Source organism: Myxine glutinosa, chromosome 5, assembly GCF_964187855.1.
Source record: "Myxine glutinosa chromosome 5, kmMyxGlut1.1, whole genome shotgun sequence".
Taxonomy (NCBI): domain Eukaryota; kingdom Metazoa; phylum Chordata; class Myxini; order Myxiniformes; family Myxinidae; genus Myxine; species Myxine glutinosa.
The window spans coordinates 195,193,753-195,211,518 of record NC_136265.1 but is presented as its reverse complement, the minus strand read 5'-3'; the positions used below and the strand labels follow the sequence as shown (position 1 = coordinate 195,211,518).

Below are 17,766 nucleotides of genomic sequence, written 5' to 3'. Positions count from 1 at the left end.
CGTTAAAGGCGGCAAAAAGGGTTGGCGTCAGGAAGGGCATCCGGCCGTAAAACATCCCTTCAAAAAGGGGACAAAAAACAACAACAACCACGGTTCCCGAAAAAGGCCAACCCCTGCTTTGCGGGGAAAAATGGCCTCTAAAGGTGGTTATTTATATTTATTTATAAAGTGCTTCCCATTTATGTAATCGAAGTCCCATATCAATACGATTGATGTTGTGTAAAATGGTTGTGCTCCACCCAATCAAAATGTGCTTGACCATGCAGTAGTTACCACTGTGCCCTCCTCCAATAATGTGACCCAACTCTCCTTCTCCTGCACCATCCTCTCGCCACTCCATGACAGTTGCGTGTGTGCCAGGCTGGCCTAGCTGCTCAACGCCTTATTCCAGGGTTGCACTTTGGAGTACATTTCTCCGATTGCTTCTCTCTGATACAACCACCGCTGCCAGTGAAGGCGAGCATGCTGCGCTGCTTCCCAAATGCAGCTTGGGTGCTGCGTGCTCAGGACAGTAAACACAAGAGGTCCATTGATCTCCGGGGTAAAGATACGTACCCAAAATTATTTGCAAAAAGATGGTAACCGTTTACGCTGCCCAACAGTGCCAGCATATCGACAAGCGATGCACTCACCCTCACGTGCAGGATTGTTAGTACTTTTGACCATTACTGCAGTTGTTGTTGATTAGCCCTGGTCAATTCTGCTAGAACAGGCCCACGGAATGGAGATAGCTGGTCGATCTATCAGGAGCGACTCACAAATCCCTCACATCTGATCTACGATGTTGAGCTCTTGCCTCCATGGAGCCAGGACCCTGTTGTCTTCCATATTGGGTTATATTGCTTGGATTGCCTGGCAGGTGTTGCAAATGTCTTCAAGTCTATACGTTTGTCCTGTAAAGTCATTGGTGGCATCCAAGGTGGAGGTGTAAAAGGTGAACATGATCAGACCTGGGAAATCATTTCTGTGTCGTAGAAGGGTGGGAGTTTAATGTCCATGACAGTTTGGGCCCTGGTTGTTGATTGCGTTCATGGAGATTTAGGTGGGGATGTGTTTTTTGGAGTTGTCGTTGATCGGTGGGGGGATGTTTTGAAGGATGTCATTGTAGTGTCTTTGGTTGTGGCTGTACAGGGCAAATGGTATGGATGGACAACCCAACACGTGTCCTTTTCATCTGCTCACCAAAGCTACGCAGCGTGCAGGAGCTCGAGGTCTGTGGGCTGCACCTCTCGGACCTAGCCCCCCACGATGCAACCCGTGACCTCGTGTTGCTCAACCAACAGCGTCTTGCAGAGATACATGTACGGATGTTCATCTGGATACTTAGAAACCTATGATGTTATAAATACAGTGAAAGCAAAACCATACAGATATCAATGCAATATCTTTTTTTCAGAAATCTCGCATCAGACATAACCCTTTGTGATACATGTTCAAACTCATTCATAAATATATTTTGTTCAGCAGACGTTGTGATTATCTCTTTTAATTAAATGGTCATCAAGTTTGGAGCCGACTGCCAGTTGATGGCCGAGGCTGCTTCGTGCATTCGAACTGTGCACAATCGTATCCTCACATCGGTCCATACAGTTCAGGCGAGAAAGGAGAGGGTTGAGGGTGGTGGAGAGTGTGACATGGAATGCAGTGGGTCCAGGCGGACAATGCACACATGTGCTGCATCCAGAGTGCTTCATGGGGTTTCGACCATTCACATAAAGAGGGACTCCTCACAATTCAAAATCGCAGTCAGATCGATCCGGTCCACACACATTTCCCACATGCTCCGGTGCACAGACAAGAGCCTACTGCAAGAGAGGCAAGGGACAATATGCCACTGTGCTGGGGCTGACCCCTGCTGCTTGTTTTGACCTTGATGGATGCTTGCATGGGCATGCTGGTCACCCACAGTAATAACAAGCGTTACGCCTAGGTCCCCCGTCGTTGAAGTGATGCGAGTTGACAAAGTGGAAGATGCAAGGCGGCCATCTTGGATTTTGACGTGGCGACCCAATTTTCAATAGCGTTCTCCCTTATGCGTAAATACACCCACACACCAGATTAGAAGTTAGTAGTTCGTTTATTTTTCAAGATATTTCACTCACAAGGTTCAAACATATATATATGGTGGCGGCCATCGTGGATTTTGACGTGGCGACCCAATTTTCAATAGCGTTCTTCCGTATGCCTGGATACACCCACACACCAGATTAGAAGTTGGTACTTCGCTTATTTTTCAAGATATTCTGCTCACTAGGTTCAGACATACATGGCGTCAGACATACATGGCGGCGGCCATCTTGGATTTTGACGTGGGTTGCACCCACACACCAAATTAGAATTCGGTCCTTCGCTTACGCGCGCACGCACGTTCGCACGCACACACGGAGGGGAAAACCATAGTCCCCCTTTCGCTCCGCGGTGCGACGGGGGACAAAAAGGGACTGAGCCCCAGTTGTTACCAACAATGTGGGACAAGTGCTGTAGGCCCCATGCAGATCATGGGTACTGTAGTGCGATCATTTAAAAGCACCCAGGCCAGAGTGATTCTGACACCAGTGCCTGGGAATAAACGTTTTCCTGTCTCCCACTTCGTGCTCCAGTATGCAGGATTCCTTTACCCACCTTGTTTAAAGTTACCTACTCGTGACGAGCAGGAGATCGATATACTATGTAGTAGTTCTACCGCTTTTTAAACTGAAATGAAATTGACGTATACAAAATCTGGGCTCATGGAAGAATGAGGGGAAAGACATCGGATAAAAAAAGCAAGTGACAATGGAGTAGAAAAAGTATGAAATGACATGACATGGCAGGAAGTACTGAAGGTGGGACAGAACTCTCCGAAATGTGGTTCCACAAACAGAAGAAAAGAGGATAAAAAGAGTTGAGGTGTGCAGTCAGACTGGATTTTGGGAGATTCAGCGAGAGGGGGTTTCTGGAGGTCCATTCCAGTCCTTCCTGAATGAGCTGTGGAGGTGAAGGGCAGTGAGACGACAGAGAATAGAAGTAGCCATACTGGCTGAGTAGGTTTAAAAAAAAAAATAGCAGCCATTCACTAGTCTGCGAAGTGAGACCAATAAGCATGCTGCTTGGGCCTCGTCATGGGAGATTCCAATAATGTTGAGGTGCCACAACAGTTTTATGCCATGTTGGGAAGCAAGTGGAATGTCGCATGAGACCAGGTCTGCTCTTGCTTATTGCTTAAATTAGCAGAGTAGATCTAGCTATTTTTTGGTTGGAAGTGTCTTTCTTTCTTTTTAAAATGTATAATCCCAACCAACCCAATCTTATAATACACACACACACACACACACACACACACACACACACACACACACACACACACACACACACACACACACACACACAATATATATATACAGTGCCTTCAGATAGTATTCAAACCCCTTAACTTTTTTTTACATTTTGTTGTGTTACAGCATGAATATCAAATGAATTAAATTGAGATTTTTTTTGTTACTAATCTACACATAATACCCTCTAATGTCAAACTGTAATTTTAAATTTTTTTAATTATTACAAAATAATTAAAAATGTAAAGCTGAAATGTCGAGTCAATAAGTATTCAACCCCTTTGCTATGACACTCCAAATTGAGCTCAGGTGCATCCAATTTCCTTTGATCATCCTTGAGATGTCTCTACAGCTTGATTGGAATCAAGCAGTAACAATTAAATTGATGGGACATGATTGAGAAAAAAACGCACCTTTCTATAAAAGGTCCCACAGTTGACAGAGCATGTCAGAGCAGAAACTCTACCATTAAGTCCAAAGAACTGTCCGTAGAACCCTGATATAGAATTGTGAGGAGGCATAGATTCGGGGAAGGGTATAAAACAATTTCTAGAGTGGTGAATGTTCCCAAGAGCACAGTGAGCTCCATCATTAGGAAATATAAAGAATATGGAATGACCCAGACTCTTCCTAGAGCTGGCTGTCTGACTAACCTGAGCAACCGGGCAAGAATGACCTTGGTCAAGAACCCAATGACCACTCTGATGGAATTACAGAACTCCTTGGCTGAGATGAGAGAACCTGCTGGAAGGACAACAGTCTCTGCAACACTTAAAAATCTACGCTTTATGGGAGATTTTCGCTCTTTCACGAGCCTCGATCTTGTATACAAAAAAAAAAGAAAAAAAAAAAGAGTGGCCAGACGGAAGCAATTCCTGAGAAAGTCACATGGCAGCATGAGTGAGGTTTGCAAAAAAGCACGTGAAAGAGAGGCAAAACATTCTGTGGTCCAACGAGATGAAAAATGAACTCTTGGCCTGAATGCAAAGCGCTAAGTCTGTCAGAAACCGAGCGCAGCTCATCACTCATCTAAAACTATCCGTACTGTGAAGCATGGTGGGGGCAGCATCATGCTATGGGGATGCTTTTCAGCAGCAGGGACTGCGAGACTTGTAAGGATAGAGGGAACAATTCATGAACAATTCTTAAGGAGAATCTGCTTTAGACTGCAAAAGACAGTATACGGCAGCGAAGATTTATGTTGCAACAGGACAATGAGCCCAAGCATACAGCCAAAGCAACAATGGAATTGGCTTCAGAACAAATACATGAGAGTCTTTGAATGGCCCAGCCAAAGCCTCAACTTGAAAGCCATTGAGAATCTGTCAGAGCTTTAGCAAATCCGCAAAGAGGAATGGGAGAAACTCCCACAAATCCAGGTGTGCAGAGATGATACAAACATTCCCAAGAAGCTTCTAAGCTGTAATCGCTGCCCAAGGCGCTTCTATGAAGTGTTGCCTCAGGTGGTTGAATAATTGTGTAAATTAGATATTTCTGTATTTCATTTTCAATAATTTTGTATAAAATGATTAAAAAACTAATTCCACTTTGATATTATGGGGTATTATGTGGAGATCAGCGACAAAAAATCTCAATACAATCCATTTTAAATTCACGCTGCAACACAACATAATGTGTAAAGGTCAAGGGGTGTGAATACTTTCTGAAGCAACTTTATATAATTATTTAGGCATCCACTCGGTAGCAGTGGCGATGCACCACAATCATAGCCACAATCATAGCCAATTTAAAGCATGACGGGTTGATTGATATATATATATATATATATATATATATATATATATATATATATATATATATATATATATATATATATATAGATAGATAGATAGATATATTATATATATATATAGATATATTATATATATATATAGATATATTATATATATATATAGATATATTATATATATATATAGATATATTATATATATATATAGATATATTATATATATATATATATATATATATATATATATATATATATATATATATATATATATATATATATTGACCCTAACTTGACAGACAGACCGGGGTTCTTGACCCTAACCCTAAATATGGTATATCTACCGTATTTTTCGTTTAAATCAAAGGTTATGTTTTCACCCCGGTCTGTCTGTTTGTCTATGAACAGGATATCTCAAAACGTTATGGATGGATTCGGACAAAATTGGGTGGACACGTTGAACGTGTGACAAGGATGAAATGATCTGATTTTGCTGAGATTCAAATCCGGATCAGGAAATTTCTAAGTGATTATAGAGCCAAAAATGATACAGTGCATTCAGAAAGTATTCAGACCCCTTCACCTTTTTCACCTTTTGTTATGTTGCAGCCTTATGCTGAAATCGTTTAAATTCATTTTTTCCCCTCATCAATCCCCTCATCATCATCAGTCGGTCACTATAGCACGATATCTCAAAAAGTTGTGAACGCTTCCAGACGAAACTTGGGTGCAGGTTGAGTGTGTGACAAGGAAGAATTGATTCAATTTTGGTGAAAATCCGGATCCGGATACAAGAATTTTAAAATTTTTAAAGTGATTCGTCATCTTTAACAGATGGAGCAAAACAATATTGCATAGGATATTTCAAAAAGTTGTGGATGGATTCGGACAAAACCTGATGGACAGGTTGAGTAGGTGACAAGAAGAAGCCGATTAGGTTTTGGTTCAGGTCCGGATCCAGCCGATCGGTGGGATACAAAACGTAAACTGGTCAGCCGGGCTGAGGTATGTGCTCTGAGTGCCATTGTAGTTATACGTATAATGACGGTATAATTCACAACGATGACAGTGCTGCTGTCGAATCCACAGCTGGCGGCTGAGCTGGAGCGTCGGGAGCAAGAGCTCCGGATCATGTCACGGCACCTCGAGCAAGAAAAGCGCAAGTCAGAAGCCCTGCTTGCTGCCATGCTGCCTGAACACGTTGCTCAGCAACTTCGGAATGGTCACCGTGTACCTGCCAGTGAGAAATTATACTTATTCTCTCAAAGTCTTGTTTGATTATTTACTTCAACACTTCAATCTCATCTGAGGCAACACTGGACATAGAAACCAAGAATTTAAGGCCATAAGGGATAAGCGAAGAGGTGAGTGGTCGGTCACTTTTGAATGACAGACCAAACTGAAAAGGCAGCCAGACCCATAGTATACTGTACAAGATATACAGTGCTTATTACCTGTCGTGCTGCCATCGCTCCTGCCTCTCACGCCCACCAAATGCAAAACTCAACACAACAAGGAGGATTACAATGCTTAGATGGCAGAATGGTGCTTGGACCACGTGACTCAACGTTCTGTTACATTCAAAATAGTCAGTTAAACACCTGTATGAGGACTGCTAAGCTTTGTAACGATCGCGTCATGGGCCTTTGTACCGGTATGGACCTCAGTATTCAGGGAAGCATCTGGTATAAAGTGCATTTGGAATCTATCCGAGCGATGTAACTACCATACAACATGCATTTTAAGGCCATTTTCCCTGCTAGAGTGGGGGTTAGCCTTGCGGTCCCCATGACAATCTTCTCCATTTTGCCCTATTTTCTGCATCTCCCCTTGTTAACCACCTTGCCCGCATTTCTTCTTCCATCATCTTTAGCCAAGTCTTTCTCGGTCTTCCCCGTCCTCTACTTCCTTCTACATTAACTTCCATCACTCTTCTCAACCAGTCACTTTCATCCTTCCTCAATACATGACCAAACCATCTCAACCTGTTCCTCTTCACAGCATCAATCACAGGCAATATTCCCATCATCTTTCGCAATTCATCATTTGTCTTCCTCTCTCTCAACGATACTCCGCACATCCATCGAACCATTCGCATTTCCACCCTTTCCAGCCTTCGTTGCTGCTCTACGTTCATTACCCATGTCTCGCTCCCATAAATCATAACACTTCTCACACATGCAGCATACACCTTTCCCTTCAGCTTCAGCGACACTCTCCTCCTCATCAGCACGCCACTCAGTTCCCGAAACTTCTTCCATGCACATCTCACTCGAGCAACCGTTGCCGAGTCTGATCCACCTTCTCCATTCAGCATGTCTCCGAGGTAGCAAAATGTTTTCACACCTTCCAGCTTCACGCCGTCTCCAAGATCCAACTCAACATTTCCTCCATCTGCAGCTCCCTCTGTGCACTGCAGATGGAGGAAATGTTGAGTTGGATCTTGGAGACGGCGTGAAGCTGGAAGGTGTGAAAACATTTTGCTACCTCGGAGACATGCTGAATGGAGAAGTTTAGCATGGAAGTCATAACTACCATGATGTATTATATTAGCACCTATTAACATGTTTTATCTTCAAACACTACGCAGGTTCATATTTTGGAGTGATAGAGTAAGCGGCCTGTTTCCGACAAGTTTCTTTTTAAATACTCGACAGGAACCACATCAGAAAACCTGTCATTAATGATTACAAGGTCTTTGTCCGAGTAATTCGAGGAAACCCACGACTGCTCTGTGAAAAACCTCTTATTATTTACTTTTAACGGTGTGTAGAAAGCAAGTTACCAAGGCAGGTGCCACCGTACTTCGGGGAACTTCTGAGCCGGCTATATGACGTCATGGCACATTGGCACTCCGTCGCAACCACGCAAATGGCGGTTTGAGCCCGAGTGAACACAACACCGGATGCAGTGTGCGATCCGTGCGGACACTGGTCGAGACGTTATTCATTCTAATTCTTGCTTCTTTTTTATTTCCCTTTTTCTTTATCTATCTGTCTTCGGAGAAGTGAATTCTTGCAGTATTTATTTTTCTGGAAGGCTCACTTTGCTGCGCTTGGATAGGTTTGAGGGTGGAGGATTAGCGGCTCAAAGGCGAATCCTATCCAGGTTCCTCCAGATGACTCCAACTTTGCTCTTTACTGCCTTTTTGGGGGGGGGGGGGGGGGGGGGTTTCCTTCTGATGACTCCAATGCAGTATTTGGTTTTCTGTTTCATTCCGATTAAGCCGTTTGCATAGTTGTCGTCATACACGACAGGAGTAATCAAATACTGTTGCAACCAGTGGAGTGTTTGTAGAAGCTTGAAGCAATAACTGATGAAGTGTAAATGAGGCAGTGATGTGGGGATTGTTATGTGATGGCAATACTGTTAGCTACTCTCTAAACCAACATCATCCCTATCTTGTTTAGGACCTTTATTAGTCTGTAGTTTGTCATCCCTACATTGCCTTTTTAATTTAGCATAAATGTTTTTATTCACGTGTGTGTGTGTGTGTGTGTCTGTATATATATATATATATATATATATATATATATATATATATATATATATATATATATATATATACATATATACATATATACATATATACATATATACATATATACATATATACATATATATACATATATATACATATATATATAGGCACATGATGCAGAACAAGTTGATGTGGTATGGTGTGTGTGCAGGTGATTTTAGTGAGTGCACGATCTTATTTTCTGACGTTGTCTCCTTCACTACGGTGTGCGCGGCAAGCACGCCATCTGAGGTTCTTGAACTACTGGATTCCATGTTCCGCCAGCTTGATCGGCTCACTGCAGTACACGGAGTTTACAAGGCACGCTTCAAGAGCAGCACCATTCAACACGTCACTGCCAAATGCAGAACATAACCACCACTACCATAAACTCTACAACCACCTACATTGACTCCCATTTGGATAGTACTCCAATAATTATCATCGTATAGCCGATATTTCATTGCAACACCTTTTTGTGCTCTGTTTTCAGGTGGAAACGATCGGAGACGCGTATATGGTGGTAGGTGGTGTGCCGGTACCAGACCCTAATCATGCATACCGTGTTGCGAACTTCGGCCTGGCAATGCTGCTGGCGATAAGTCGCGTCCATAAACCACGCAGCGAGGAGAGTGTCCAATTACGGGTTGGGATGCATACAGGGCGAGTCATGGCTGGTGTTCTGGGTGACAAGATGCCCCGGTATTGCCTTCTGGGTGACACAGTGAATACGGCATCACGCATGGAAAGCCACGGGAAGCCAGGGCGGGTCCACTTCAGCAGCAGTTCTCATCGGTACCATTTACACAAAGCACATTCCCTTTTGTGAGACACCAATTTGAGTCCTTTGCTTCAACTTCACTTGTAATAGCTTCCACTAACTCACAGTAAACCATGTTTTAAATTATTGTCACCAAAGCAGCCACACAAAGTTATAATAGTAAGGGAACTACCATGACATGAATTTCTGGTGAACATGAAGCATAATTTCAATTTCCATGAGACCACATTGTACTTCATCAAATGATTGGCAGCTGTGACCCTCAACAGGTTGCTGGAAGGTGGGCCATACGAAATAGAGTGCAGGGGACACATCGAGGTCAAGGGCAAAGGTCGGATGCTCACCTACTTTTTGGTGGGTCACCTGAAAGCCAAGGAAACAGAGCTGCTCGGATTACCAGACGACTTTGATTCTGATACAGGTCTTTCAGTTCACCAAATCTTCATTGCACCTCAAACCCGAGGCTGAAACCATTGGTCATGACAAGCAAACAAGTCGTTAAATGAATACCACATAAGAGAACATACATTTCTCTGGGTGACTCCAAGCAAATTTGGCCAAAGCTCATAAGATGATGCTTTAATGTTATTACCTCCGACGCTGAAGGTGGAGATGAAACTTAGTGGAAAGGTTGGGTGTGTGACAAGGACAAATTGATTCAATTTTGGTAAAGATCCGGATACGATCATTTTAAGTGATTCGTCACCATTGAGAGATAGGGCCAAAAACGATATGAATGATCGTTTTGAGGCCATTTTCCCCGCTAGAGCGGGGGTTAGCCTTGCGGGCCCCAAGACCTCATGGTTCCCTTTTTGAGGCAGTTTTTATGGCCGGATGCCCTTCCTGACGCCAACCCTCAGTCACCTCGTTCAACATGCAGGGATACAGTGTACCTATTCTAACTCGGGGTACACACCGGGATCATTCATCCCAGCAAGCTGGTACTCAATTTGCCGACCTCGGAAGGATGACAGGCTGAGTCAACCCCCCTGGTGTTAATTCAGCAATTGACCGGGATTCGAACTCAGGATCCTAGGATCCCAAGCCGGCACCCTAACCGCTAAGCCAACACCAGGCTAGGGCCAAAAACGATATACAACAACAACACAACATGCATTTTAAAGGCCATTTTCCCTGCTAGAGCGGGGGTTAGCCTTGCCATCCCCATGACAATCTTCTCCATTTTGCCCTATTTTCTGCATCTCTCCTTGTTAACCCCCTTGCCCGCATTTCTTCTTCCACCATCTTTAGCCAAGTCTTTCTCGGTCTTCCCCGTCTTCTACTTCCTTCTACATTCATTTCCATCACTCTTCTCAACCAGTCACTTTCATCCTTCCTCAACACATGACCAAACCATCTCAACCTGTTCCTCTTCACAGCATCAATCACAGGCTCTATTCCCATCATCTTTCGCAATTCATCATTTGTCTTCCTCTCAACGATACTCCGCACATCCGTCGAACCATTCGCATTTCCACCCTTTCCAACCTTCGTTGCTGCTCTACGTTCATTACCCATGTCTCGCTCCCATAAATCATAACACTTCTCACACATGCAGCATACACCTTTCCCTTCAGCTTCAACGACACTCCCCTCATCATCAGCACGCCACTCAATTCCCGAAACTTCTTCCGTGCACATCTCACTCGAGCAACCGTTGCCGAGTCTGATCCACCTTCTCCATTCAGCATGTCTCCGAGGTAGCAAAATGTTTTCACACCTTCCAGCTTCACGCCGTCTCCAAGATCCAACTCAACATTTCCTCCATCTGCAGCTCCCTCTGTGTACACCTTACACCTTACATTTGAATGTAGCTGCCACACTGGTTAATGACCCTCTCAGACCACAACATTTTTGATGAACCCATTCAGCGCACATTGTACACTGAATGGAGTTCACTCCGACACCCTTTCTACACACAGCACAGGGCCACTTCCCAGTTCTTTCCACCTCACCACATGCTTTACCACTTGCCATCACCTTCGTCTTTCCGATATTCACCTTCAGACCTTTTGTCTCCATACATTCCTTCCACGTGTTCATATTTTCCTTCAGTCCATCCATACTTTCCGCAATCAACACCAGATCATCTGCATACAACAACTCCCACGGTAAACCCTCCTTTACGTTCTGAGCCAGCACCTCCATCACAGCTACAAATAGTAGTGGACTTAGTACAGACCCCTGATGCACTCCCACCTTCACCTCAAACTCACCACTGTTCCCGTCCTTCGTCCTTACAGCTGTGCGCGCTCTTTTGTTCATTGCCATCACTACTCTGATCAACCATTCCTCCACTCCTAACTTCCTCAATGCCCATGTCAATACTTTGCGTGGAACCCGATCGAATGCTTTCTCCAGATCAACAAACCCAAGAAACTTCTTCCTCTTCTCCATGTACTTCTCCTGCAACTGCCTCACAATGAAAAGCACGTCTGTCGTTCCTCTTCCTGGCATGAATCCAAACTGCATTTTGTCGATCTTCACTTTCTTCCTTATCCTCCTCTCCAACACCCTTTCCAATACCTTCATTCCATGCTCCAATAACTTTATCGCTCGGTACGAGCCACACTCCAGCTCGGTACGAGTCACCTTTCCCCTTGTATAGAGGGACGAGGGTACTCAGTTCCCAATCCACTGGAATGCGGCCTTCTTTCACCACCAGATTACAGATCTCTGTCATTCTCTTCACACCCCAACTTCCTGCTGCCTTCAACATATCTCCCACAACTCCCGTCGGCCCTCCCGCTTTTCTACCCTTCATTGCTTTTATCGCTTCCTCAACTTCCTTCTCAGTTATCTTCTCTGCCGGTCCTATAACTGGGTTACTCTCTATGTTGCCATCCCATTCATTCTCTGTATTTAACAGCATTTCCATATATCTTTTCCATCTTCCTTTAATTCCATCTGGGTCAACAACGATTTGTCCCACTTCATCCTTCAAGCAACTCACCCCCATCACACCTCTCTTTCGCTATCTGCTTTGCAATCCTGAATACTGCTTTCTGACCCTCTTCCGAATCCAAGCGTTCTCCGAACATTTTCCTACATGCCTCCTGCGCCTTTGCTACCTCTTTCTTTGCAGCCTTCCTGGCTGCCTTATAACTTTCATGCTCTGCTGTTTCTGCTCCCGTACCCTTCGCCTTCTGCCACTCCTTGAACTTCTTCCTCTTCTCGTCAATCCTCTTTCCAACTTCATCATCCCACCACCATGTTTCCGAGTGCCTCGGTGGTCCTTTTGTCCATCCACAAACCTCACCAACGGCTCCCAACAGACTGGCTTTCATTGACATCCAACCACTTTCAAGCTCAACCACATCATCCTCGACCCTACTCAGCCTCTCTTTTAATGCCTCCCTTACTGTCACCTCTTTCAACCTCCACACCTTCATTCTCGGTTGGTACTTCACCCGCCGAGCTCTCCTCGCACCTTTCACCCTTACGTCGCAGACAACCAAGTGGTGCTGTGAAACAGCCTCCTCCCCTGGGATCACCTTTGTGTCCCGGAGGTGCCCCCTATCTCGCCTACGCACCATCAGGTAGTCAACGGTTGTCGTCGACCCATCTGACGTGTATGTAACAAGCTTATTATCCTCTTTCTGGAACTGAGTATTACAAATCAACAAATCAGCTCCATCAGCAAACTCCAAAATCCTTTCACCTTCTCCATTTCTCACAACATATCCGTAACCCCCATGAACTCCGTCAAAACCATCCATACTCCTTCCCACATGTCCATTTAGGTCTCCTCCTACCACAACAACTTCCTCATCTTTCACGTTTTCCATCAGCTTCTCTATCGCACACCAGAACTTGTCCTTCTCTTCATCGCTTCGACCAACCTGCGGAGCAGTATACTAGAGACTGCGGAGCAGTCTCTCCTCGCAGCATCAATCACAGGCTCTAGTCCCCATCATCTTTCACAAATCATCATTTGTCTTCCTCTCTCTCAACGATACTCCACACACCCACCGAATCACTCGCATTTCCACCCTTTCCAGCCTTCATGGCTGCTCTACGTTCATTACCCATGTCTCGCTCCCATAAATCATAACACTTCTCACACATGCAGTATACACTTCCCAAAAACGATAGATAGCACAATATTTCAAAAAGTTATGGACGGATAATGACCAAACTTGGTTGATGATTTGGGTGAGTGACAAGAACAAGCAGATTCGATTTTGGTGAAGATCTGGATACAGATCCGGCCTATCATTACCTCCGCCACCAAAAGTGGATGGAGGTTATGTTTTCACCCATGTTTGTTTGTGTGTGTTTGTGAACAAGATATCTCAAAAAGTTGTGGTCGGATTCGAACGAAATTTGACAGAGAGGTAGAGTATGTGACAAAGACGAAATCCCGATCCGGCTAGTATAATTTTTTAAGCGATTCGTCTCCATTGAAAGATGGGGCCAAAAACGGTATACTGTCTAGCACGATATCTCAAAAAGTTATGGAAGGATTTGGACGAGAATTGGTGCACAGGTTGGGTGTGTAACAAGGACGAAATGATTAGATTTTGGTGACGATCTGAATATGAATTTGGATACGATAATTATTAAATTCTTAAGTGATTCTTCAGTATTGAGAGATCGGGTGAAAAGCGATATATAACATGATATTTTAAAATGTTATGGACGAGTTATGACTGAACTAAGCGGACGAGTTGGTTTGGTGACAAGAACAAGCCGATTAGATTTTGGTTCAGGTCCGAATCCAGAACCGGCCGATCAGTGGGATGCAAAACATAAACTGTTCAGCCTGGCGGAGGTATGCGCTCTACCGAGTGCCATTGTCGATTGTATAAGCATCTTTCCTGTATTTTTTTATATATTTTTTTTTGCTGCTTCAGATGAGGGGCCACTCGAGGCATCATCAATCCCAATGATCTACACTACTGAGGAAGATGCACAGCATCAGCAACCAACAGGTGTGCTGAACAGAATGATGGGATTTTTTTTTTTTAACATGATTTCAGTGAAATGGCTTCTCATTATTGTACATAGATGTAAACATTTTGGTTGTGGAATGATCATACAAAAAAAAAAACACGCAACCACATTTGTTTTCCTCAAGGACTCCAGCCGTCCAGAAAGCAAATGAATGCCGAGAGGCACGAGCCAGAAGCGGAGGGGCACGAGCCGGAAGCGGAGGGGAACGTGCCAGAAGATGGGGAATACATGCCGGGAATGCAACTACTGGCAGGAGAAGAAACACGAGTCAAAGTTATAAAATCGGATATTTGCTCTTTGCTCTGAAAAATATGTATGGCCTATGACAAAAAGTCCCATTCAAGGGCATTCAATCTATTTCGAAAGCAACACTTTAGTGATAGATAATATCCAAAGCACAAATTGAATAAAAACAATTTCCAAAAATATTGTTTTATAGAGTTCAAAATATTTTGACAACATTTTTTCGTGTCTCCTGTCCACCAGAAACGTATAGAATGAATCTTAAAGTGATGGTGCACGAGTCCTATCACTCCAAGTTTTCATTTAAATGAAATCATAGAGGGTTCAACTTCTGAATTTATACATTGTGTAATGTGTATCCATTGTTGCTCTTCTGAGCCAAATTCACCTTGTAAATTGACAATTTACAATGACTTATAAAGACAATCTTTCTCAACCGAACCATGAGGTATGCTAACCGCCATGTGATTAAAATGGTGAAAATTCAGACGCGAGCCCCTAACTCCTCTCGTAAAGTTGTCAACCCCTACCGTGAGCTCCTCTATGAAAGGCGTGAGACTGTGATCCCCTTACATCGAGTAAAGGTGTGAGCCCCTACCTCTAGTAAAGCAGTGAGCCCCTATCTCTAATAAAGGTGTGAACCTCTACCTCTAGTAAAGGTGTGAGCCCCCTACCTCTAATAAAGGTGTGAACCTCTACCTCTAGTAAAGATGTGAGCACCTATCCCCAGTAAAGCCGTCCAGAGGCCCTACCGTTCCAGGTGTGAGCCACTATCTCTTCTAGTAAAGCAAGAGGGCTAGCATACCTCTGAACATGTAGTTGAGAATATTTGTCCTTATTTTTCTGTCAACGTAGATTGACTCATCTGTATAAAGGCTGGCCTTTCAATTAATGACCATTATAAAAACACGTGATTCCATATTACACATGGTCAGACCAATCTTTTTTTTCTCTCTACAAGATCGAAGCTCATGGAGGAGTGAGGTGACGAGGGTATGAACTGACAGTGCGGCAACTCACGGGCACAATACGGAAGGAGAGAGAGACAGAGACAGAGAGAGAGAGAGAGAGAGAGAGAGAGAGAGAGAGAGAGAGAGAGAGAGAGCCAGAGAGAGAGAGAGACAGAGACAGAGAGAGAGAGAGAGAGAGACAGAGAGAGACAGAGAGAGAGAGAGGGAGAGAGAGGGAGAGAGAGAGAGAGAGAGAGAGAGAGAGAGACAGAGGAGGGAAGGAAACACAGCTACCTGCAAGTAAAAGGGTTGGGTTAGGAAGGGTTCATTAATGGGGCTAATTCCTGAGAAATTCAACTCAAACAAAGTCCAAAAAGTTGATATTTTGCTCATCGCTTTATTTGAATTACATACAAAGACCTCCGTATTGCTAAAAACTCCCGACGATATGGGACCGTGAAAGGCCGAAGGTTTGTAGATGGTGCATTCCACCCAAACACCCAAATTCCTGTTCAGGCTGGAGTTCCCCAAGGCAGTGTTCTGGGCCCTGTGCTTTTTCTGGTCTTCATCAATGATCTCTCTGACTCTCTTGAAAATCCTCTCTATCTCTTTGCTGATGACTCTACTCTCTGTCGCTCCATTCCTCATAACTCAGATCGGCAGTCTGCAGCCTCCTCACTCTCTGCAGACCTGGACAAAATCACAGACTGGGCAAACAAGTGGAACATGTCTTTCAATCCTGACAAATCTCACACTCTTAAGATGTCTCTCTGAAAAGACCGACTGGACAACCCTCCCATCCACTTTCTGAATAATCCTCTCCAAGAAGTTCTGTCACTCAAGCTTTTGGGTCTCACTATCTGCCATGATCTTTCCTGGGAAAACCACATTTCAAATCTGGCCTCCAAAGCCAGTCGCTGACTGGGCATCTTCCATCGTGCGAAGTCCTTCCTTGGCACACCTGAGCTCCTCACCACATACAAGGTTTCATCCGCAGCTCAATGGAGTACTGCTCTCCCCTCTGGGCTGGTGCTCCTGCCTCACACCTAGCTCGTCTTCACGCTGTTGAAACCAAAGCGTTCAGAATCGTTGAAATCTCCCGCGATGAAGCTAACTCCAAGGGCCTTTCACTCACTCACCGCAGGCAGGTTGGTGGTCTTTCCGTCTTCTACCGACTCCTCTCCGGCCTTCCCCCCCCCCCCCCCCCGCCAGCTCTCTCTGGGCTCTGTCCCCCAAATATTCCTCCAGGTCGCACAAGATCTGCCTGCAACCCTCTTATGGTTAAACTGCCAAAATCCAAAATCAAAGCCAAAATCAAGACTCTCTGCTCACCTTCACTCCTTCATTCCTCTTTTCTCCCACCTCTAGAACAAGCTCCCTCACTCTCTTCAATCCCACTCCTCCCTCCAGGTCTTTAAAACAGCTGTTCACCACCATCTCTTATCTTCCTCCATCCAAAACCCTGATCTTTTCTACCCCCGCTAATTTCACCCCAAATCCACTTTTTTGAAATACCAACTTCTGTCCTGGAAGTCCTTGGTGTCCTTGTGTTTTATATTTCTCACCCCCCCCCCCCCTTCCCACACCTCCTCCCTCCAAGCCCTCTCCCTCCCACACATCTCCCGATGTCCCTGCTCTCAAATGTTGTGTTTGTGTGCTTCCCCTTCTCTCCCCATCTTGTTTTCTGCTCCCTCTTTTTAAATATTTTCTTTGTCTGTTTGATTTGTTTGTGAAATAAATGTTAGCTCTTTCACGAGCCTCGATTCTGTATACAAAAAAAAAAAAAAAACCTTTGTGCCAATGGTACACCGTTAGGAGAGTTATATCTGAGACTTATCGATGCACAGGGTAAGTTTAAAATGATGATATTTACGATTAATCGTGTTATCTTGTATATATTTTCAAGTGTTTGTGCGTTGGTACGTTACTCTTTCACGGCTGAACCGTAGCACCTAGAGGCCCCAAATTTTGGGTGTAGGGACTTCAGAATCTGGGCGAGGTTGTTAAGCTACCATACGTTGGTCTTGAACCGTTTTTGACATCACCAAAGGTCGCTATGAAATGTATATTGGGATGTGGGGTCAGGCAGTGCTATTGCCGGCCTACAGGCAAAAGATAGCCACCACGAGGCCGCTAACACGTTCCGAAACCACCCCCGGGAAAAGCTCACCCAGTCGGTGAGCACCGAAATTACCGTATTATCGAAGAAGAAGATTCATGCACTAATAACGGTCCACATTAGGAAGAACACAATG

At 44.4% G+C, this 17,766-nt stretch overlaps 1 protein-coding gene across 1 annotated transcript in view; it reads left to right on the top strand.

Moving 5' to 3' along the window:
* Positions 1-14,665, top strand: part of LOC137428282 (guanylate cyclase soluble subunit beta-2-like) — a 47,023-nt gene extending 32,358 nt beyond the window's left edge. Inside the window, exons 9-17 of the mRNA XM_078777448.1 lie at positions 346-541; positions 860-934; positions 1,132-1,301; positions 6,151-6,301; positions 8,754-8,902; positions 9,075-9,363; positions 9,616-9,783; positions 14,219-14,296; positions 14,443-14,665. Coding sequence (XP_078633574.1) covers positions 346-541; positions 860-934; positions 1,132-1,301; positions 6,151-6,301; positions 8,754-8,902; positions 9,075-9,363; positions 9,616-9,783; positions 14,219-14,296; positions 14,443-14,624 — 1,458 coding nt within the window. The 3' untranslated portion in view covers positions 14,625-14,665. The remainder of the gene's footprint in view (positions 1-345; positions 542-859; positions 935-1,131; positions 1,302-6,150; positions 6,302-8,753; positions 8,903-9,074; positions 9,364-9,615; positions 9,784-14,218; positions 14,297-14,442) is intronic.
* The last annotated feature ends 3,101 nt before the right edge of the window (positions 14,666-17,766 follow it).